Raw genomic sequence first — 23,103 nt, 5'->3', positions numbered from 1 at the left:
AATACCCAATTTAAGAACTCAAATGTTACCAGTGCTATTTAAACTCTGTGCGGGCTACCTAATCCAATCCCACTGCCTATCCCCCAGAACTACTAATGGAAAGTTTTGTTTAATGGTCATGATTTCTTGGTTTTACCACATGTATATGTATCCCCAGACAACATCGGTAGTTTCACTTGTTTCTGAACTTCAGAAAATCAGGCATCATGCTATATATTTTTTCTACTATTTTTTTTTAGTTCTACATTAGAAGACCTCTTTAAAATTAAGCATTTCTACTGAAAAGGACTACTGACTACATGTAGGACAATGAAGAATTCTAATTCCGTGAAGGTCAGAATAGTAGTTGTAAAGCAGAACTTCCCAATCGGACAGGATGATCCTGGGAAACAGAAGTCAGCCCTGTTGATCCCTCAAAGCCCCGGCCAGCTGCCCCTGGCCACCGAAGGCGGTTTCCGTTTACCCTCAGGTACCTTACAAAACCTCATCGGTCCCTCAGCCGCGTGCCACAGCAGGGCGGAGCAGCACCGGTGGGACAGGAAACCAGCATGAGGTGGAACATGCAGGGAAGACCTGTGAGTCAGTCATATGCATTCAACTGGCAAATCCTTACATAGTCAACAAGAACCTTGCCTCTAGAGGGGACAGCATAGAGCATACAACTTCCATGGCCTCCGACCTCATTATGTGACTACAGAGGGTCGAATTCCAGCCCAAAACTGTGGATTAAAAATAGAATTAAACATCACCTAAAAGTCTGTAGCTTTTTACATGATTTTTAAGTTTAGCATTTCAAAAATCTTTTTTCAAATGCACAACTCCACATTTTAAGGTCAGGCAAATGTTTTAACTGCATCAGAAAAATCTATGTAGCATCATCAATACTGTGTTTGGAGAAATCCCTGAATTAGAGCACAATTCAAAGGAGAATGCAAATCTCAGCACGTCCACACTACAAAACATACAGGGATGCTATGAAGACTACTGAATTTTCACTACAAAATCCCTAGAACTTTCTAGTCCAGTACATTCAATCAGACTTCTGGAGGCAGCTTTATTTATTCTGACATGTTAAGACACTTCTAATCTCAATCATCTCTGAACCGACAAACACGATTAGGAGACATCACCAGCAGTTATGATCCATAGGCCAGGGTGTGGCAACAGAGGTGAGAGACAGAAGGAAACGGGACAAGTGACACATGGCACCTGTTTTGCAAACAAAAGCAAATATCAGATTCTGCCTCATCCTTCCACCTGGCTGCCCAAGTACAGTAACAACCTTGCAATCACTCCGTATTTTCCAGGTCTTTTGAGCAGGGTCATGAACCCGGTAACCATAGACACATCACAGCATTTGTCAGAAGCTCAATCTTATAAGGCAGAAATGGAGTTGAGTGCCGTCTTTCAAATGTGTGCATTTGTTTTTGTGCCCCTCCATAGTTTGTTGGCACTTGGCCTTCCTCCTCTGGATAGCAGGAAGGGTGGGTCAACTCTGGTTTAAACATGAACCCTAGCAGCTCAGCCACAGGAATATTCCCTCTAAAATCATCCTAGGCAAAGTGGTCCAGTTTTCAGCACCATGGCCATCACCGGGGAGCTTGACAGAAAGGCAGAATGTTAAGCCCCAACCCAGACCTACAGAATCAGAATCCATGTTTTAACCTCTAGGTGATTTCTTTGCATATTAGAATATGTGAAGCACTGGTTTAGAGTCTTCTAGGGAATTACTTTTTTTTTTTTTTAAATCAGAGAATGCAATTTGCACAGTCATTTCTATAGAAAATGTCTGAAGTAACATAAATTAAGTGTAGGCATTATGGCTAGGATGATTAGTAAGATAGGTTTCAGCTCTCAAATAGTTCTCAATCTAATGAAAGGGCAGAGGACCAAGTATCAAGCAAAGAATTTAAAGTAAAATATGCTTAATACTTTACAGTAAAACAGGCAAGCACGGAAATGAAAATGTGACTCTCTGTGTTAAAACGGACATCCACGATACACTGGTATCAGCACTTCTGCCTACAGCAAAAATGCCAAGGATTATAGTCTATGAATGGCCCAGATCTTGGGGATATTTCTATGAGGTTTACCAAGGATCATCGGATGAACCCCAGGTGGCTGATGGAAATCTAGGCACTTGAAGCTTGGGTCTCACTATTACTGCATATCACCACCACCCCTTTAGTCAGGCTCCCAGCTCAGTGGGGAGCCTGCTTCTCCCTCCCCTACCCTCCTGCCCCCACAGTCATGCACACCCCTCACATGTACTCTCTAATAAATAATTTTTTTAAGATTTTATTTATTCGACACAGAGAGAGCTCACAAGTAGGCATAGAAGCAGGCGGGGGTAGGGGGAAGCAAGCTCCCTGCTGAGCAGAGAGCCCGATGCAGGGCTCCATCCCAAGACCCTGAGATCATGACCTGAGCCGAAGGCAGAGGTTTAACCCACTGAGTCACCCAGGTGTCCCCTAAATAAAATCTTTTTTTAAAAAGAGATTCTTGAGTGTCTGAGTGGCTCAGTGGGTTAAACCTCTGCCTCTGGCTCAGGTCATGATCTCGGGGTCCTGGGATCGAGCCCTGCATCGGGCTTTCTGCTCGGCAGGGAGCCTGCTTCCCCACCTCTCTCTGCCTGCCTCTATGCCTACTTGTGAGCTCTCTCTGTGTCAAATACATAAATAAAATCTTTAAAAAAATAAAAAATAAAAAGAGATTCTTAATAATCAAGATGTTAATTAGATAGAGTATAAAAGCACGGGAACATTTATTCTTGGCCTAATTTCACTTTTTCAATTTAAGGCAGTTCTTCCTAGTCTAGATTCTCTTAGCACTCTGAATTTATCAGAATCACAATTACATTATTAGTTATATAATTAGTTATTACATTTCTGTAAGGTCTCATAAGCTTTATAGAGGCAGGGATAGAACTCTGAATTATTTACCAGTCTATCGCTGGTCATTAAACTTAGCATCTTGCCCAGATTAGTGCCTAACATTATTTAAATGCTAAGTGGACGAAAGAAATGTAGAGAGTAGTATTTCCAAGAATGCTTCCAGACTCAGAAAACAATGCAAGACCCTTAACTGTGCACCTGATTTGGAAAGGCAAAGTACTTCTAGATATTGTGGTTCTGGGGAGAAGAGCAATCAGCTAGAGAGAGAGTAGACTTGAGCCTCCACTGCCTTATTTGTAGGATGAGGAATGTTATCAGCTATTTTCTACTCAGGGGAATGAATTTTAAGTAATTAATCTGTAATAAGGGCCATGTCCTAGAGATTTTCCTCCAACCTGTATCGCTATCAGGATTCATGGTCATGAATGCTGCAGAAGAGACTAATGGGGAGGGAAGGGGGAAAACCACACACAAAACCCAGCCGCAGAGTCAAGGAACACTGTCTGGTTCCGCCCAGGCTCTGCCACCAGCTAAGGAACCTGGCCAGGCTGCCGTTCTGAATGTGACTACAGGGGCTCCTAGTACTAGTGTAGTGATACAGCAGGCCCTCCAGAACGGTCTGCCGCATGAACACATGAGTGAGTGAGCACGTGAGGAGTGGTGGGAGAGCAGTGGAAGAGGAGGGCCAGTTTAAGAGCCTGTGCACATGTAATAGGTTAGTCTTTTCCCCTTTCTCCATTTCTCACGGGGTTCATGAGCTCTGCTGGTTACAAGGCTAGAGACAAACAGATGGCTAAGTTAAAGAAATACTCATGGGTATAAGGAGGTAAAAATAGCTCTTGAGAAAAAACCTGGGTGCTCATTTGTCTTGCTGTTACATATTGTGACTTCTACTTTTCATTTTTACTTATTCGAGATACTTACTACTCAAGCTATCAGTGAAATGACATAAATGCAAGAGAGCAGTTTTCAAAGCAGCTGCTGAAGTACTCTCCTCCAGCCACCAGCAGCCTCATGTAGGGGTAGCTGGGGCAAGCCCACCATGGACAGCGGGCAAGGGAGAAGCCACCAAATCAGCCAACCCAGGGAGGCACACTGGGACTTCTGAGCTGATTTGGGTTGGACAAGACAAGTGGTATCGAGAAATACCTCTCACCTTCATTCCTTTTTGAGGCAGGTCCAGTTTGAAGCCTAAGTAACTACAAAGATTAAAGGAGATAGCAGTGGGGTCAGTTTTACACTTTATAAGAATTTACCACCAATCTTTCCTGTTAAAAAGTTTAAAAAACTTATACTTTCCTGATTTACTATATCTGCAAGCACAGAAAAAACATCTTACAGTTTAAGGGTCTAAATGGCCACTTAGAATACAGAACATGTAGGTATAAGGACCTCACAGCAGGTCTTGGATTCTGCCCAAAGTAAAATCATACCTAATATTCAATCACCAATTTACTATCTCCTCTTCTTTCTGAAAATTCAACTATTGGCCAAAATTTCTTTACTCCAATAAATAGCTTAGTGTATTTAAGTTACAGCGTAAGTCCCCAATTTAAAAACAACAACAAAACACTCCAGCGACACCTGGGTGGCTCAGTCGGTTAAGTGTCTGCCTTCAGTTAAGCATCTGCCTTAGGCTCAGGTCATGATCCCAGGTCCTGGGATTCAGCTCCACGGAGGGCTCCCTGCTCAACCGGGAGCCTGCTTCTCCCTTTGCCTGCTGCTCCCCTTGCTTGTGCTCTCTCTCGGACAAATAAAATCTTAAAACAAAACAAACAAATTCCTCTTTTTGCCCTAGGTTTTTGAAACTAACAGATACAGATAAAATTTAACATACAGCAATTCTCAAGCACTAAACTCTTCAACTGTACAAGCACCCATAATTTAGGATATTTTAGAGTAGCAGGGGAAAAGAAAGTAAACCTCAACTCGCACTCAGATGAATTTCCTCAAGGGCCAAGTACATCATCCTTGTTGTACATGAGTATGTGGAGACAAAACCGATGATCAGTATCTAATACGACCTCTCTTCCTTTCACTGCTAACAAACCCCGAATTAACCTGATCTTGTCACATTCTATAAAATGCTCGTGTGCAGATATTTCATAACAACTATTGTTCAACTTCCAGGAAACATGTAACTTCAGTTATGAAATAAGTGCCAAGACAGTTTGCAAACACAAACAACAGTATAGGAACTTAGCCACTTCACAGAAAATTAGAATTCAGCCATGAATGAGGTGCATGGTCTCTAGCTCTCAATTCTAGTACTCTATTTGGAAGGAAAGGAGAAGTCAAGGTATCTAGCAGGACTGGCCATGGTACGGTTATTCTTTTGGCCAGAGGCATGGGGAGGGGTAGTCATTAGAGGGCTGGTGATTAGAAGCATTCCAGCCACATTCCTCTGCAGCAGAAGGGCTGTAAACGCAGCTGCAAACACTCAGCCACCAGCAGCCTGCCTGGCTTGTCAGTGGACACCCGGCCCCATAGTTTTTGTTGAACGTATGCAAGAGATTAAGAAGGACTTGGGAGATATTCAAACTGAGCTACAATCATCTACAAATGGGTTTCCTTTAATACCGATCTAAAAATACTGGAACCTAAGCCCCCTGTTCAGTAAAACTGGGTGATGAAGGGGGATGGCGAGTATCTGCAGATATTAGAAACTGTGAAACACCCGAAAACATTCCTATCTCAGTGCCTGTGACAGGACATCTAAACAAAACTGTGCACTGCTGAAAACTCAAAGTAAAGCAAGGTTACTACTGCCATTAGAAAAAAAGATGTAGGGGCACCTGGATGGCTCAGACGGTTAAGCATCTGCCTTCTGCTCAGGTCATGATCTCCAGGTCTTAGGATCGAACCCCACAGTGGGCTCCCAGCTCAGCGGGGAGTCTGCTTCTCCCTCTGCCTCTGTCTCTCCCCCGGCTTGTGCTTTGTCTCTGTCTCTCTCTCTCTCTCTCTCTCAAATGAGTAAAAAAAAAAAAATTTTAAAAAAAAAAAAAAAAAAAGGAAAAAAAGATGTAGCTCATGACGAAATGTTAAGTGTCAGTCCAGTAGGTCTTTATGTCACACAGGTATTAATTCAATAGGATAGTAAACTCCTCTAGAGTGAAACAAGCTCCCTCAGTATGTTGTGAGCTTTTTCTGGTAAGCAAAGTTTATCAACAGGGGGCCTGGGTGGCTCAGTGGGTTAAAGACTCTGCTTTCGGCTCAGGTCATGATCCTAGGGTCCTGGGATCGAGCCCTGCATCGGGCTCTCTGCTCAGTGGGGAGCCTGCTTCCTCCTCTCTCTGCCTGCCTCTCTGTCTACTTGTGATCTCTGTCAAAAAAAATAAAATCTTAAACAAAAACAAAAACAAAGTAAAGCTTATCAACACAAAGGGAAAACTACCTTTCACTTAAAAGCTGCTAATCTATTCTTCTGCTGAATTTAAACAACATATTGAGAATAACTAAGTTCGATCTGCATAATTGAAATTTTCAACTCCTTCAATTAAGCATCCAAGAAAATTCAATGCTTCACCACCAACAAGCCAGCTAAATGGAGCACCTTATAGAAAGACCAGCTCCTGGAAACCCTGCTGCTGAATAATGAAATGTGCTACCAGGCATAGAGCGAATCACTCAGTGGTTTCAGATTCTGGCCCAAAAAAGCAGAAAGTGCTTTCTAGTTGGGCACTTTCCACACATCCTGGCTTCTTAACAATGAATTCATCAACTCCTCCAGTCCCTCTTTATTCTTAAACAAGATTGATCCAGAGGGGTCTCTACCAATTAATCAATTAGTTTTATATTCTAAAATTATAACCTGGGTAATTTGCCATGGCATACTACTGTTTAGTATCCAAACTCTTAACAACAAAATCAAGTACTCTTCTAGATTAGAAACTGGACGGACTCTCTTAATGCTATTACAGTCATTTGGATTTCAGGTTGCTGGGTCTATTTTCGAATGTGAATTATTTACTGGAGTGGATGATTTACACTGAGTTTCTGGCAGATTACACTACTTCCTTCAAATTTGATCGGAGGAGGTGAAGAAAGCTCTATTTTGATGGGAAGGTTAAGACAAACTGTGGAACTTTTGCTAAAAATACTCTCACCTTCCTTTTATGCAAAGGTTATGGTTTTAGTATAAGCAGTAGAAATATAGAGTAAGTGTTTTGAACTCAGGTACTAATACCTCTTTCATTTCTTCTATGGACCTAAAAAAAAAAAATAAGTCCGTGAAGTGAAGTTGCATTTGGTCCTGACCACAGTGAACACTCAACACAGTTTCCTATTTAAGGGTGCTTAAAGTTAAGACTGTACTTCGTAACAGGTGTCATCATTCATTATGGTATATACACTCCTGCTCATTGTTTTAGAGCATATAAGGTCTTGGCACAGAGCAAAGTTTCTCAGCTTTGGCCCTATTGACAACTGGGGCCTGGTAATCCTTCCCTGTGTGGGTTGTCCGCATTCACTGTAGGACTTTCAGCAGCAACCCAAGCCTCTACTTACTAGGGGCCAGCAGCACCCTTCAGTTGTGACAACCAGATAGGTCTGTCCCCTAGGAAGCCAAATCAACCCCACAATGAGAGCTCCTGGCATAGAGTTTAAACTAGCCAAATAGTCACACGAGATGGAGACTTGAATTTTCTTATTCTTCTCAATGACATTTCAATAGTTGTATATCCTAAATCCTTTGTTAAGTGATCAAAAAATTTATTTCCTGTGAATAGCAACAACAAAAATCCAATTTCAGTTTTATGTATAGCCGAAAATGTTTTAACTTCAGCAATATGACAAACTTTTAATCTTTTAGTTTAAAATGTTTAAATTTGAGATTAAGCCTTTTAACTTTATAACTAGTTAATGGAAATGAATCTTCCTATCCTTACTAAGGGCCAAACCTTTTGTCAACTGAGGAAAGCTATTTCTGCTACTTTCAAAAGATCTACTCCCTGCAATCTCAGATCTGCTCCTGGGGGGACAGGGGCAGAGAGAGAGAAAGAATCTCCTGGTGCCCAGAATCTGCTTCAGAGCCCAGGGGTCTTTGCCACAATGTCAAGTATCTGATAGTAAGTCCCTTCTTAGAGCAGATCCTTCTTCTCTAATGTAACTGGCTTTCTTCTTTATTCAAAAGATATATTAACATTAATTTTAGAAAATGCTGCTTTTGCACATTAACTGCTAGTTCTGTGGGATAGTTTGTTGTTAAAAAAAAAAAAAAAGATTATTTATTATTTCAGAGACTGGCCTGAAATGGAAACATACCTAATTCATTTGCTCAAATTTCTCCAAAGGCTGTGGTACCCTAAATTCACGAATAGTCAGAACCTTTCTATATATACATGTAAACAGATATGATTCTGTGTTATGGAAAATGGATGCTGACTTTGCCAATGTTCTACTCTTTGGCCTTGCAACTAACCACTCGTATGTGCAGCCTTATAGGGAATGAGAATTTGGAGAGAGAGATTAATCACTTAATTTTCTATCTTTTTTTCCAGTGCTTCCCAAGAGAATGAGAGCCAAGTTGTCAGGTTTATTCCTCCAATTTCTATGGAAACAATGACTGGTCCTCCTGTTAGCTCCTTTAGTTAAGTTTACTTAGATCTAAAGACAGTGGTTAAAGTTCTTGATTTAATAGTCTTTTTGAATTCTTGAACAATCATGGTTCATTTATCACTCTAAGACAGAAGGAAGCCGGTTAAAGTCAGGTGTATAAAAATGCCTCCTAGCTCAACCTTATGCACTTAAAGAAAAATGCATATGTACACACAGACACACAATAGTCTTTCCAACAAGAGCACAAATGAAAATGTTTTCTCCATCTCATGCACTGCTGTCTTCCAGGCACAAGGAATGAAAGCAACTAGATCCCGGAGAAGAGCAGCCTCTAGAAGTTACTAACATTTCATTCAAATATAAAGATAACAGATACCTACCATCAAAACTGCCTTGCTCAGAAGCAAGGTGCAACAGCTGATTGTATGTTTCAACTGAAGGCTGATAAACAAAGACTCCAGAGTTGAAGCAGTCAGGCCACCCTGGGTCTGGTGCCGCCGACAATTCTTCTCGCTCAAAAAGATCATCGATATTTGCTAGGACCTGATTCGAAGCGGGGAGGGGGTGGGAGGAAAAGCATTACAGAAATGTTCTGCCCCAGCATACTCTTAAGTTCTCCCTAAGTTATCCAACACAAAAGATGCAATCTGCTGCTGATCTTAACCATTCAGATGACAGCTGTCAGGTAGCCTGGGCTTACTCTCCTCCATCACCTGATGCTTTCAATGAGTGGTTTTATCTGAACTTCACTGGCAAGTCTTGAGAGCATTCCTCAAATGCCCAACTGGTCTCAGTTACTATATACATCTTTCCAGTCACCAAAGCCACACTCACCAGAGTATCTGCATCCATGAACACACATTTTGAATACTGCGTAAGTGACCAGCAATGGAGTTTCGTTAACGTGACACCCAACTCAGGCCTCTTCATCAAGGTTAGATGTGCAGAATCGCCACTGTCCAAGACGTCTACGGTGATGACTTCATCGAAGACTGTCTCTAAAACTTTTCTGCCAAAATCAAATCCAGAAAACAGCACTTAGTATCTTTTCAGATAAGTAACAAGTAACCCATCTAATGTAAAATTGTATTCTTATTAGTCTACCCCATCAATTACTAGAGCAATCTGTTACTTTGATATAGTACAATCTCTTAAATAGGTGGTCTTAATTTACTTCAGGCCAAATTGTATCAATTTGCATGGGCAACTCACTTCACTAATAAAAATTGCTTTGGTGAGGATAAAGTACTTGTCTTACACATTATTATAGCAGCACTTTTCTATTATTTATTGTATCACTGAATACCAGGCAAATTACAGAAACCACCTCTCAAAATTTGACTCCCTTTCAAAAGAGCACATCTTTACAACAACCTATGTATTTAACAATGATATTTCATTAGTTACTTCTGCTGATTACTGCATGTTTTACAAATAATGCTAAGTGCATATAATACCTGCAATAAAGCTTATAAATAACCATTTTTGCTGAAGCAGTTGACAGCGAGTCATGTGTCCCACAGGACGTTAAAGGGCTTGGTTATTCAGCTGCCAGTTATTAGAATCAAATACAACCAACACTTACAGTATGCTTAGCACTTTTGGCATAATGAGAGACTCACTTTGGTTTGTGAGGTGCAACACCTCTCCAGGCCCCAAATTAACTCAAGATTTATTTTAGAAAGCAATCTTGAGGTGGGTTAAGTGGAGGTAGACTTAGATAGAACACTAAGCTCAGAGCAGGGGAACACATACCATAAAGCCCCATCATCACTACACATTTATAACAATAGGAAACATGCAGAACAAAACTGGTATTGTATTCTCTGTCTCCACGCTGTAGAAAAAGATGTTTCAGTTCACACAGTAAACATCAGCTTTTTAGGGCACCTGGGTGGCTCAGTGGGTTAAGCCGCTGCCTTCAGCTCAGGTCATGATCTCAGGGTCCTGGGATCGAGTCCCACATCGGGCTCTCTGCTCAGCAGGGAGCCTGCTTCCCTCTCTCTCTCTGCCTGCCTCTCCATCTACTTGTGATCTCTGTCAAATAAATAAATAAAATCTTAAAAAAAATAAAATAAAATAAAAATAAATGGTCAGTGGAGCCATTTACCACAGTAGTGGGTAAGAAAGGGAGACTACATGTGTCTTCTTGCACACACCCTCACTAAACAGACTACAAATTAAGATGTACACATTAGGAAACAGTCTTTTGTGCATTTTCCTAAATTACCCTTTATGAATAAGGTTATTAGTGTGAGAAGTATCTACCAATATACAGCAGCCTTTTCCGAGGTCCTTGGCATGTGCTTTTATTTCTTGTAAAAAAAAAAAAAAAAGTCACAAAAAGGGCATTTTCAATTTCTAAGAGGGATAGGAAAACAAAAATAAACACCTACAGAGCTGCTAGTGTGCCCAGATATTTCTGTAGTATTAGGATCTAGGTAGTTCAATCAAATATTTCAAAGTTTAATACCAACAAATCAAAGTGAACTAACCCAATCAACCAGCAGTTTGTGCCCCCCCCCCCAGGGTGCTTTCTTCACACCATCCCTAGTTCAGAAAATCCTGGAAAATATTCTAGTCTATTAAATGATAAATACAGTTCTTTAGATTACAAATGCCAACTGAGAGTGGGGAAAACTGCTACTTATTTTCAGTCACCTGAGGTTTCCCTGGTTAGAAACAGGAAACAAAGTAGCCCCTCTGCATTTGGGAAAGACATGCAAGTGAAGTGTGAGGACATAAAAGGAATGCCTGGACTAAAACATTTACTCAGGTCATCCTAGAGGCCTTGCTTACAGGAGGGTCCTTCTCACAGCTGGAACCAGTAAGAACATGGGTCAGAACCGTACCTTCCAGAAGGGAGCTCAGCTGGAATAGTTCCCAAGAGCTAGGAAGAGGTTTCAGCTCCAGATATCCATCACTCTGCAATTCTGATCTTTCTCCACCTAGTGCTCAACCCCTGTAAATGGTATGGCCTCAATGCCCAGTGATGCCAGAAATGGGATAAAGACTTCAGAGCTCCACCGACAGACCGGCAGGAAGATCCTCACCTCATGGAGTCGGAGACCTGAGGAGTGGCAAGCACGGCCAGCTTCCTGGTGGTCCTGTGCTGCTTCAGAGACGATCCCAGGACTAAGGCTCCTTTGGCGTAGGCATCGTTTGTGGTCAGTGTCACAAAGGCCTGATCTTAATACAAAGAGAAAGAAAAAACAACAACAACAACAACAACACACTCATTATTAATAATATCCTACCTGGAAAAAGCTACCCCAGGACTCTTTTCAACCACTAACTTGGCAAAATCAGCTCCTTTGAGATCAATTTTCTCTATTAATAAAGGAGCAGCTTCTTTGGGAGTAAGGAAAGAACCCAAGTGCCCACTTTAAGAATGATTCAAGACCATTCTTTAGCATCTTTGGCAATCTCCAACAGGCTGATTAGCTTTAAAAATTAAACCCAATTTAGAGTCTGAACACACAAAATTCTCACACTAAATAGTAGCTTAACACCAGAAAGTAAACCTCAGGAAATTAACAGGTGCTAACAACATCAAGAAGCACATTTTCTGTTTCCTACAAGTACTTTCAGCCAAGCACAAATGCAACTAAGGACCTTAACTGACAGCATCTGAAAGCAGAGGCCATATTCTTCATTCTGATGCTTAGGCTTCTGCCAAGCCTCAGGCTTTATATATTATTTCCTCAACCTGGAGCAAAGGCACCCACACCACCCACCACATCTCAAGTCACTGAGTGTCTGCTCAAATATCACCTTGATAGACAGGCCTTCCCTCTTTAGTGCTTCTATCTAACCAGCAGCCAATCCATGTTAACTGGCTTTAGGGACCACCTCAAAAGCACTAACAAACTTTTCTTTTTTTTCTTTAGGAGAACCAAGCAGCAACCCCTAACCTGTATCCTGGGTCCCCCCAACACACACACACACACACACACACACACACACTCAATCTCGCAGTTGCCAGAAGGGAAGGCAAATACAGGGATTACCCCTCCCTCCAGTTCTCCAGTTCCCTGGAATGAGTCCGAGGTCCACTCTATCTGAGGGGATTCTAGCAAGGCAGTGGGCATCCAAATGTACAGGATACTTAGGATCAAACAGTGACAGGGGTCACTTGGGGGCACTGTTGCCCAACCCAGGAGTTGGGACATTCTGTCATGAAGTCACGCTCTGTCTCATTTTCCCTTTGCCTGTTTTCCAATGTGGAGGCTGGATGGAGGCAGAGTGAATTCCGTTGAGAAGCCAAAGAAAGTTATAGGCTGTCAGGGGGCTACAGCAGGAGCCACGAGCCAGCCACACACCAGAGAGCATCTTCACATCCCGCGGGACACTCTTCCTGAACAAGATAGTAACTAAACTGTAGAGAGACTGGTGTCCCCCACTCCTCAAGGGGCACCAGCTTCCCACCTAGTCACACTCTAGGAAAGCTCAGACCAGTAACCTGTCCTTTGACGTGCCCATCAATCTCTGCCTTGACTTGTTCCTTCAACCCATGATGAGATGGCAACATTTCAGACAGTCTGCCCCAGGAGTATGTAATCTGGGGGATGAGGATTAATGTTTTAACTCAAAAGCGGTCCAGATTGGGGGAAACTGGATTCAAGTTTAATAAGGTAAAGAGGACTCAAGGGCTTCAGGAAGCAAGGATGTGGATACTGTCCAAGATGAAGTAGGGACAGGACAGATGCTTAGGAACATGAGCTGGAACACCTAGCAAACGTTACACAGGAACAGGAGAGACCAGTGACAGCTGGGTAAAAGAGAACACTCCGGCTACATCTGCAATCTTTCCGCACTTCAGCTGCTCTCGTAACCGCGCTATTAGCTTCAGCAACATCGGAAGGACCGACCAATGATCTCCGAGCTTCCCCTTCTCCCGGCAGAGTCAACCCCCGCAACAAGTGAGCCGGCGCACGCCCACCGCCTGCGGCCGGCTCCCCTGGGGCGCTCGCCCAGCTCTAGCTTTCCGCAACCCGGCCCTAAAGGCCTAAAAATAGGCTCGGCGTGGCGGCCAGCGCCCCGGCGGCCGGGAGAGGAGCCGGGCCGGGGCCGCCGCCGTCCGGGCCTTGAGGCCGGCCCTTCCCGGTGTTCCTGCTTGCGGGAGGCGGGGGAGGCCGCCGAGCGATCCCGCCGCGCCCCAGGGCGCGGGACAGGCGCCCCCAGGAACCGGCTCCCCACCCCCACCCGGCCCCGCCGCAGCTGCTCCGCCCGCCCTTCACCGTGAGAGCAGGAGGAAGGGCACGGAGACGGAAGCAGGAACGGGAGCTTCGGCAGGGGGCCCAGGCGCCGCCAGGCTGCCACCCCCACGACAGCGTCCCGGGCTCCGCGCCGCAGCTCCGGCGCGGGGGAGCGGCGGGGCAGCGGCTGACGCAGGAAGCGGCACGCCCGACTGCAGCCAGCCTGCAACTTTGCGGCGGTCCTCGTCCTGCCAGGAACTCCCCCGGGGCTGCGGGGCGGGGAGGCGGCTGGCGGCGGCAGCGCGGGGCGAGGAGCCGGAGTCCGGGGGGCGGTGGGCGGCGCGGCGCGTACCTGTCATGGTGCTGCCGAGGCGGGCGGGAGGCCGCCGCAGCCGCAGGTTGCTGGCTGGGAGAAGCCGGGCGCCGGGAGGGAGCGCGGCCAGGGAGGAGGCGCGGCGGGAGCCGAGCGTGGGCCCGGAGCGCTCTTATAGCGGCCGTCACGTGGCCGCGCACGCTCCCGGCGCCTGCCGGCATCCTCCCTGCTGAGCCGCGGGCGGGGGCCGCCGACCCCCGTCCGCTCCCAGCCCCTCCACCCCAGGGGCTGGGCTCCCGGCCAGCTTCCGAGGGGCACCTGCCCGGGACCTCGCGCCTCCGCATCCCCCCCTCAACCGGGGATTTGGAACGGAACTTTGGGGCAGAGCGTGGCATCAGCAGGACAAACTCCCGAAGAAGCCAAGGGTTAGAGAACTCTAAAAAAATAAAAATCCCAGGTCACTCTACTGACAATAATTCATTTGAACTGTTTGAAATAAACAAGGTTTAAATTTCACTCTTCTCCTAGAATTACAAATCAGCTTCTGGAAAGAGTTTCTGGTATTCTCACAATGGTCTTGTAGCTTTGACTGAAAAATGGAATGAATTCTTCACTGTATTGTTCAGATTCTTGGAGCCCTCTGCATCCATTAGATAAGGTTTTGTTTACTCCTTACAACATCCCCACGAAGTAGGTGGTAGCCTTATTTTACAGATGAAGAAACTGAGTTACGGAAAGGTTGAGTTACTTGTCTGTGGTCATTTCAAGGGGAGGAGGTAGGCAGTTTGGTTTACAGAACTGACCTTCCTACCGGTAAGGCTATGACATCCCAGGTAGCTGGTGCCCTAAAAAAAAATTAGCAAATGATGGTAACTCTGGTTGAGTAATATAGTTGTTTAGGTTAATCTGTTTCACAAATCATGAAAAGGTGAATTTGTCATTTTGCTAGGAAGTTGAGAAATAGCTTTCTATTGTGATCACACCCTTCTCCTCTCCCCATCCCCTCCACCCAGCCCAAACATACCAGGAAAGGAATAGGTAGTACAATTCTCTGCCAACAACAGTTGCTCAGTAAATGCTGAATGGAGGCCAAATAGGAAACTGACAACATCAGTTCAAAAACGAAACAGATACATAAGAATAAGTGTTTTATTGCAAAGGTGGTATTGATATTCTTAAACCCATTATCTTGGTTTCCTCAAGTGTAGGCCTGTACCACCTACATTAGAATTGCTTAGGGCACTTATTAAAATGTTAATTTTTGGTCCTAAGTCCAAACCTCCTGAATCAGAATCTTAAGGGTGGAATCTAAGAATCAGCATCTTAATTATCATTCTTCAGAAATCTCTCTTGATCCCTTCCCCATCTCCCATCATGGCTTGGAAAGACCTCCTGGTTACTTAGCTTTAGAAACTTCCTTTGTAGGAAGTGGAAATATAGGGGCAAAGGTACAATGGAGGGGTGTTCATGTATTCAAACCCTGTGGGTTCAGAAGAGCTGATGCTCTTTAAGGAATATGAAGGCTGTGCGTGAACTGTACCCACCTGGGGGAGGGAAAACAGTGGTGCTCCAGGTCTAAATTGCTTCTTTCTATACTGATATAGAAAATATGAAGTAGTGAAGTGTACATCTTTCACTCAGGAACCCTCCTGCCCTTGATGATTCTTTACCACCTGCTGCTTGACAGCGGAGTGTCCGGGCTGGGCTTTCACAAAGCGTGATGCTGCATCCAAAAGGGCAAAGCCAGCAGATCTGGGGACAACTAGAACAGGAGGGAAAATTTCCTTAGGAACAAGCTCCTCTCTGCTCCATCATCCAGGATGTTTAAGTAAGAGTGGTCATCATAGCCTTCTTTCCTGTGTTTTATGCACATTTTCAGTAAGAGAACGTTTATAGGTTTCACCACCTTAATCAAATAGGGACATTTTGAGGTTGCTACAATGTCTCTTGAGATTACTAATAGTGACGCACCGCCCAGTTTTCCCGAGGCTGTTTTACACTGAGTTTCAGTTAGGTATGAGAGCATGGTGTCTCAAACTTAAAACGGGCACACAGATTTTCTGGGGATCCTGTTAAAATGCAGATTCTGACTCAATAGTTTGGAGTGGCTCTCCCTGGTGATATTCAGGTTGTGGACCAATTTTGCATAGCAAGGTGATTGAACGTTCTGGATTGAACATGCTAGAAGGATTTAGACATAGAGGAAAGACAGACAATGTAGTGGGACAGATGTCTGAGAATTTAATTAACTTTTTTTCCAGTGAAACTTATGTAGCAAAATTTCTAAATCCTTAAAGAAAGATTTAAATAAGTTCAAAAAGAAAACCTACATGGGTACTACCAACTTAGTGTTATCATGACTATTAACCATTTAAACCCATGCTGAATGTGTATATTTAGCAAGGTTGGTCCAAAATTCATTTTTAGTTGGCTTTGGAATGCATTATGTAATTTTTTGGCAGGATACTTAGCCTTCCTAATTATGTTTTGTTTAAGATAATGCTGAAATCAGTTTGCATTCCCTTGAGAACACACACTAATTGATGGTGGGAGCCACTGACCTAGAAATATACTCCAGAGGGCAACCTGCTGGCCTAAGACAAACAGTTCCCACGGACGGTCCATGAAATCAATATACCACATCTGCCCAGACACAGGAACTAACTAGTTAACTAACTACTTAAAATTTTGCCCTTAATTGGTAACACACAAAATCTGTACCTGGAATTGTTGCCAGTGATCACATCCCCATCTAACTCCAACTGAAAGCTTATTTAAGAAATATTATCCTCGGGGGCACCTGGGTGGCTCAGTGGGTTAAAGCCTCTGCCTTCGGCTCAGGTCATGATCTCAGGGTCTTGGGATGGAGCCCCACATCCAGCTCTCTGCTCAGCAGGGAGCCTGCTTCCCCCCCTCTCTCTGCCTGCCTCTCTGCCTACTTGTGATCTCTGTCAAATAAATAAATAAAATTAAAAAAAATATATTATCCTCGGAGGCCCAAAGATGTTCATTCTTCACTTGAAAGCTAGAATCTCAAACTCCACAAGTTGCAAGGGCCTGTTGACTAGGGTATTTTTTTAATGCCTTAAAAATAAAAGACCCAACAACTTTATTAAGATATAATTCAGGGACACCTTGGTGGCTCAGTCAGTTAAACGCCTACCTTCAGCGCAGATCATGATCCCAGGGTCCTGGGATCAAGTCCAGCACCAAGTCCCTTGCTCAGTGAGGAACCTGCTTCTCCCTCTGCCTGTTGCTTCCCCTGGCTTGTTCTCTCAGTCTCTCTGACAAATAAATAAAAAAAAAAATCTTTAAAAAAAGATATAATTCACATACTATAAAATTCAGCCATTTAAAGTATCCAATTAGATGGTTTTGAATGTATTCACAGGATTGTGCAAATATCATCACAATCTAACTTTAGAACATTTCATCACCCAAAAAGAAAACTATACCCATAAGCAATCACTCCACATACTTGCTCTCCCTCAGCCCTCAATAACTACTAATAATTCTGTCTCTATAGATTTGTCTAGAAAGAGTTGCCTATATGTGGCCTTTTGTACTGGCTTCTTTCATTTACTACCTTAATGTTTTCATAGTTCTTTCATGTAAGGGCATGTATCGGTGTTTCATTCCTTTTTATTGGCAAACAATATTTCGTTATATGGATATATGATGTTTTAGTTACCATTCATGAATAAACACGTTGATGAACATTTGGGTAGTTTCCATTTTTTAGATATAGCAAATAATGCTGCTAAGAACATTTATTTGTATCCAAGTTTTTGCTTGACACACACATATATTTTTAAAAATACATACATACATACATACATAGACCTATCTCCTCCCAGATCTATACCAACTGTAGAATTGCTAGGTCCTATGCTAACTATATGTTTAACATTTTAAGATGGCCAAACTGTTTTCCAAAGTGTCTGCATCATTTTGCATTCCGATGAGTATGAGAATTTCTTAACCAATGTTGTTGTCTTTTATTATAGCTATCCTAATGGGTTTGGAGTAGCATTTCATTGTGGATTTGATTTGCATTTCCCTAATGGCTTGTGATGTTGAGCATTTTTTCATGTGCTTATTGTCCATTTGCATATCTTCTTTAGAGAAATGACTTTACCCATTTTTAAATTGAGTCGATTTTTTCTTACTGAGTTGTAAGATTTCTTTATGTATTCTGAATACAAGCCCTTGTCAGATATATATTGTATAATGTATGATTTTTATTTATTTTTAAAAAATTTTTAAAGATTTTATTTATTTATTTGAGAGAGACAGAGAGTGCATGAGCAGAGGGAAAGGCAGAGGGAGAGGAAGAAGCAGGCTCCCCGCTGAGCAGGGAGCCCAAGGTGGAGATCAATCCCAGGACCTTAGGATCATGACCTAAGCCTAAGACAGACACTTAAACAACTGAGCCATGCAAGCACCCCTGAGTCATATATATATATATATATAATATATATACATATGTAAATAATTTGTAATATATCCTCTTATTCTGTTTGTTGACTTTTTACTTTCTTGATAGTAGTATTTTAGCATAAAAGTTTTAAATTTCTACACAGTCCAATTTATTTATTTTTCTTTTTTGCTTGTGCTTTTAGTATTATGTCTAGGAAACCATTGTCTAACCTGCAGTCATGAAGATTTGCCCTTTTGTTTTCTTCTATGAGATTTATAGTTTTAGCTCTTAAATTTAGGTCTATAATCCATTTTGTGTTAATTTTTGTGCATCATGTGCAGTGGAAGTCCAGGTTCTTTCTTGTGCGTGTGGATATTGAATTGTCCCAGCACTGTTTATTGAAAAGTCCATTGTTTCTCCATTGAATGGTCTTGGCACCTTTGTTGAAAATCAGTTGACCATTAGTGTGACAATTCTAGTTCTGGACTCATTCTATTCCATTGATCTATGTGTCTATTCTAATGCTAATTCTACATTGCCTTGATTTCTGCAGCTTTGTAGTAAGTTTGGAATTGAGAAGAGTGAGTCCTTCATTTTTGTTCTTTTTTCAAGATTATTCTGGTTATTCTGGGTTCCTTGTATTTCCATATGAATTTTAGGTTCAGCTTTTTAAATTTCTCCAATAAGGGAAGACGGGATTTTTATAGAGATTGCACTTAATTTTTAGATCAATTTGAGGAGAACTGACAACTTAAAAACTTAAATCTTCTGATCCATGAACATGAGATGTCTTCTCATTTACTTAGATTTTCCTTAATTTCTTTCAACAATGCCTAGTAGTACATTGCCTTTTAAAGCACATAATAAAATTCAAACAAACTAGGTCTGTTAGCTGCATAAACCCCACAGTCATGACACCTGATTTTCTTTTTTATCCCGGTAATTTTCACCTTTAATTATTTTTTTAAAATTTTATTTAAATTCAATTTAATTAACATATATTGCATATAAGTTTCAGAGGTAGAATTCAGTGATTTTATCGGTTGCATACAACTCCCAGTGCTCATCACATCACATGCCCTCCTTAATGCCCATCCTCCAGGTACCCCTTCCCCCCACCCCCTCCCCTCCAGCAACCCTCAGTTTGTTCCCTATGTTAAGAGTCTCTTGTGGTTTGCCTTCTTTTCTGTTTTCCTCTTATTTTATTTTTCCTTCCCTTCCTCTATGCTCATCTGTTTTGTTTCTTAAATTCCACATATGAGTGAAATCATATGGCATTAGTCTTTCTCTGACTGATTTATGTCACTTAACCTAATACCGTCTAGTTCCATCCACATCATTGCAAGTGGCAAGATTTCATTTTTGATGGCTGCATAATATTCCATTTTATATATATACCGCATTTCTTTATCCATTAATCTGTCAATGGACATCTGGGCTCTTTCCATATTTTGGCAATTGTGGACATTGTTGCTATAAACATTGGGACATGTGCTCCTTTGAGTCATTATGTTTGTATCCTTTGGATAAATACCTAGTAGTGCAACTGCTGGGTCAGAGGGTAGCTCTATTTTTAACCTTCTGAGGAAACTCCATACTGTTTTCTAGAGTGGCTGTGCCAGTTTGCATTCCCACCAACAGACACCTGGTTTTCATATCTAGTAGATACTCTAAATTTATATTCTTGACTAAAATGGGATTATCATCAACTTTTATACAAGGAACAACATTGTTTTGCTTCATCACAAGAAAACCTTTACAAACTCCACTTTGGCATTATCATTAGTAATAGCTATCACTCACCTCATGCTAGGCTTGTACATATTAAATCATTTAACCTTAAAATTAATCATTTCACCTTTAACAATCAAATGAGGTAGATAGTCTCTAATCCCCAATGTCGATGGGAGACACAGAGCTCACCCAACATTATACAACTAGTAATTCGTGGAGGAGCTCCCCCAGTCTGTGCAATAACCAGGGCTTGGTTATGTGTGCAGGTTGTGTACTATTCAAAAGCTGCGAAAGGAGATGTGTACAGTCAAGAGTCAGTCCCCTCCCACCTTTTCCCTACAGCCACTGTGTTTCCCTGCATAGAGCGGCATTATGTTCTCGGCTCTCTCTGTGGATCTAAGGATGCCACAGAAAACTCACTTCGGCTTTTCTGATGTGCTGCTGATGATGTTTGCTGTGTCACACAAGTTCTTCTTTCAGGGGATCCATGGGAAAATTTTCACCCTAGTCTTAGAATCAGAAAGAATGTTGCATCTCCTTAATACTTTTTATTAATTTTAAACTTATTAATTTTTAACTTTTTACTAATTTTATTAATACTTAATACTTTTTCTTTATTTTATAGGCATTTTGAAACTTATACATACTTCCCCCTTTTTTGGTCCACTTAGAAGCTTATGGCAAATTTGCAGCTACTTCTTGTTATTTGGCCTCTGCACCCTGCATTTACTTGCATTACTTACTCTCATTATTACACTTGCCTTATTCATGAAGTTGCATGAGATCCTTTGGAAGTAGGGGAGGTATGTGGAATTAATTAGTAAATAATTAAATGATCAGAGGTTTCTAGTGGGAGTAGAGCACAGAAAATGAAATTTCAGCTCAATTTGGGTGACTCTGGAGGTTTTGTGGTGGTTTCTCAGTAAAATGAAGATTCCATAAATTAGAGACACAGGGTTATGGATGCAGACATGGGAATAACCTTCTGTAATTAGTCTAAGACAAAGTAATTGCTTGATCTTTCAATCTTACTTTTATTATTTATTCTACCAGTAACACAATAACAACATGATGGTGGTCAAAAAGCAGAAATAAAGTTGTCCAGGATCTTTAACCATGAACTTTTCAGGGGGAAAAAAAAATGTGTATATATATATATATCACATACATACACACACATACACACACACACACACATAATCTGCTTTCAAACTTTAGTTACCATATTTGTTGTCTTTTAGTTTGTGGGTTAAATCATTTAAATTAGCGAGTTATAAGACTAAAAATTAAGAGAATCTCTTTGGCAGTTATCTGTTCTTTAAAATCAGCTTTATTGTAGCATAATTTATATACAATAAAATTTATTTTTTAAAAGTATACAATTCAGGACACCTGGGTGGCTCAGTTCGTTGGGTGTCTGCTTGGGATTGAGTCCCACATTGGGCTCTCTGCTGAGTTGGAAGTTTGCCTCTCTCTCTGCCTCTGCCTCCCTCTCTCTGTCTCTCATGAAAATAAATAAAGAAAATCTTTAAAAAAAAAAAAAGTATAGGGACACCTGGGTGGCTCAGTTGGTTAAGTGGCTGCTTTCGGCTCAGGTCATGATCCCAGTGTCCTGGGATCGAGTCCCAAATTGGGCTCCTTGCTCAGCGGGGAGCCTGCTTCTCCTCTGCCTCTGCCTGCCACTCTGTCTGCCTGTGCTCACTCTCTCTGACAAATAAACAAATAAAATCTTTAAAAAAATAAAATAAAAAATAAAAAAAAGGTATACAATTCAATGAGCTTTGACAAATATATACTATCATATAACCATCAACACAATCACCTCCCAGATTTCCCTCTAGTGCCTTTGTGGTTAATCTCATCCCCCTACCCTGGTCCCTGGCCCACACAGCCTTTTGTAGAATTTCATACAAACGCAATCATACAGTATGCAGTTTTTGTGTCTGGCTTCTTTTAGCATAAGGCTTTTGAGGTTTATTATTTGCTGAGTATCAATGGTTCATTACTTTTTATTGCTGAGTAGAATTCTTTTGCATGCATATACCAACATGTATTTATTCATTCACCAGCAGATGGACATTTGAGTTGCTTTTACTTTGGATTTTATGAATAAAGCTGCCATGAATATTCAACTGCTAGGAGCAGGATTTTTTTTTTTTCTTAATTTATTTACTTGACAGACAGAGATCACAAGTAGGCAGAGAGGCAGGCAGAGAGAGAGGGGGAAGCAGGCTCCCCGCTGAGCAGAGAGCCCGATGCGGAGCTCGATCCCAGGATCCTAGGATCATGACCTGAGCCAAAAGCAGAGGCTTTAACCCACTGAGCCACCCAGGCACCCCTTCTAGGAGCAGGATTACTGGATTGTGTAGTATTGTATATGTAAGTTTGTAAGAATGGCAGTTGACTTTCAAAGTTCATTGCAAAAACTGGATGAGATCATGAAGAACGGAAGTGATCATTTTTATATAAAATTGATCGTGTCCTGAGATGATGTGATGTCCATTCATAGTACACCGAGAGAGAAGGGGACAAAGTCCCCACTTGTGTTACTGGAGAATGACCCTTCTTTAGCATGCCAATGCCATCTGCTTCTAACTGTCCAGCATGTGTATGCTTAGGGTCTCATTTGAGGAGGATTAGAAAAGATGACCCCAAGAGTCATTATGATTCAGAGTCTTAGTGATCTGCGGACTGAAGGCTTTTACCTGAAGAACATCACTGTCACCAAACCTCTAGGACACAATATATATTATAGAAAATACTCTCTTGTGGATTATATCATCTGATCTTCAAAACAGCCTACCAGGTCATCTAGCCTATCAGATCACCTACATGATATTTTTATAAGGCCATTGTGACTCAAGCAATAATTTTATTCTTTTTTCTAAAAAGCATTCAGCTTCCGGCTTAAACAACAACAACAAAACTAAAGCCTGCCCAGCCCTGAGCCCTCTTACATTACTGACCGACAGCCAGTCCCTCAGGATC

General features: G+C 42.0%; 1 protein-coding gene across 3 annotated transcripts in view; it reads right to left on the bottom strand.

The window, feature by feature from the left end:
- The window catches only part of GYG1 (glycogenin 1), a 32,752-nt gene extending 18,621 nt beyond the window's left edge, over nt 1–14,131 (bottom strand). Inside the window, exons 1-4 of one of the 3 annotated variants that reach the window (XM_032852440.1) lie at nt 14,001–14,131; nt 11,504–11,639; nt 9,285–9,459; nt 8,831–8,993 (exon numbers count right to left, since the gene is read on the bottom strand). In XM_032852440.1, coding sequence (XP_032708331.1) covers nt 8,831–8,993; nt 9,285–9,459; nt 11,504–11,639; nt 14,001–14,007 — 481 coding nt within the window. In that variant the 5' untranslated portion in view covers nt 14,008–14,131. Of the gene's footprint in view, nt 1–8,830; nt 8,994–9,284; nt 9,460–11,503; nt 11,640–12,460; nt 12,757–14,000 lie in introns of those variants that run through there. The other 2 variants (XM_032852441.1, XM_032852439.1) reach the window with 2 other exon arrangements.
- Nucleotides 14,132–23,103: the final 8,972 nt, after the last annotated feature.

This window comes from Lontra canadensis, unplaced genomic scaffold, assembly GCF_010015895.1.
Source record: "Lontra canadensis isolate GAN:19392208 unplaced genomic scaffold, GSC_riverotter_1.0 scaffold6, whole genome shotgun sequence".
In the NCBI taxonomy this organism is placed as follows: Eukaryota; Metazoa; Chordata; class Mammalia; order Carnivora; family Mustelidae; genus Lontra; species Lontra canadensis.
Note: the sequence above shows the minus strand (reverse complement) of the source record. Positions and strands in the feature narration are given on the sequence as shown.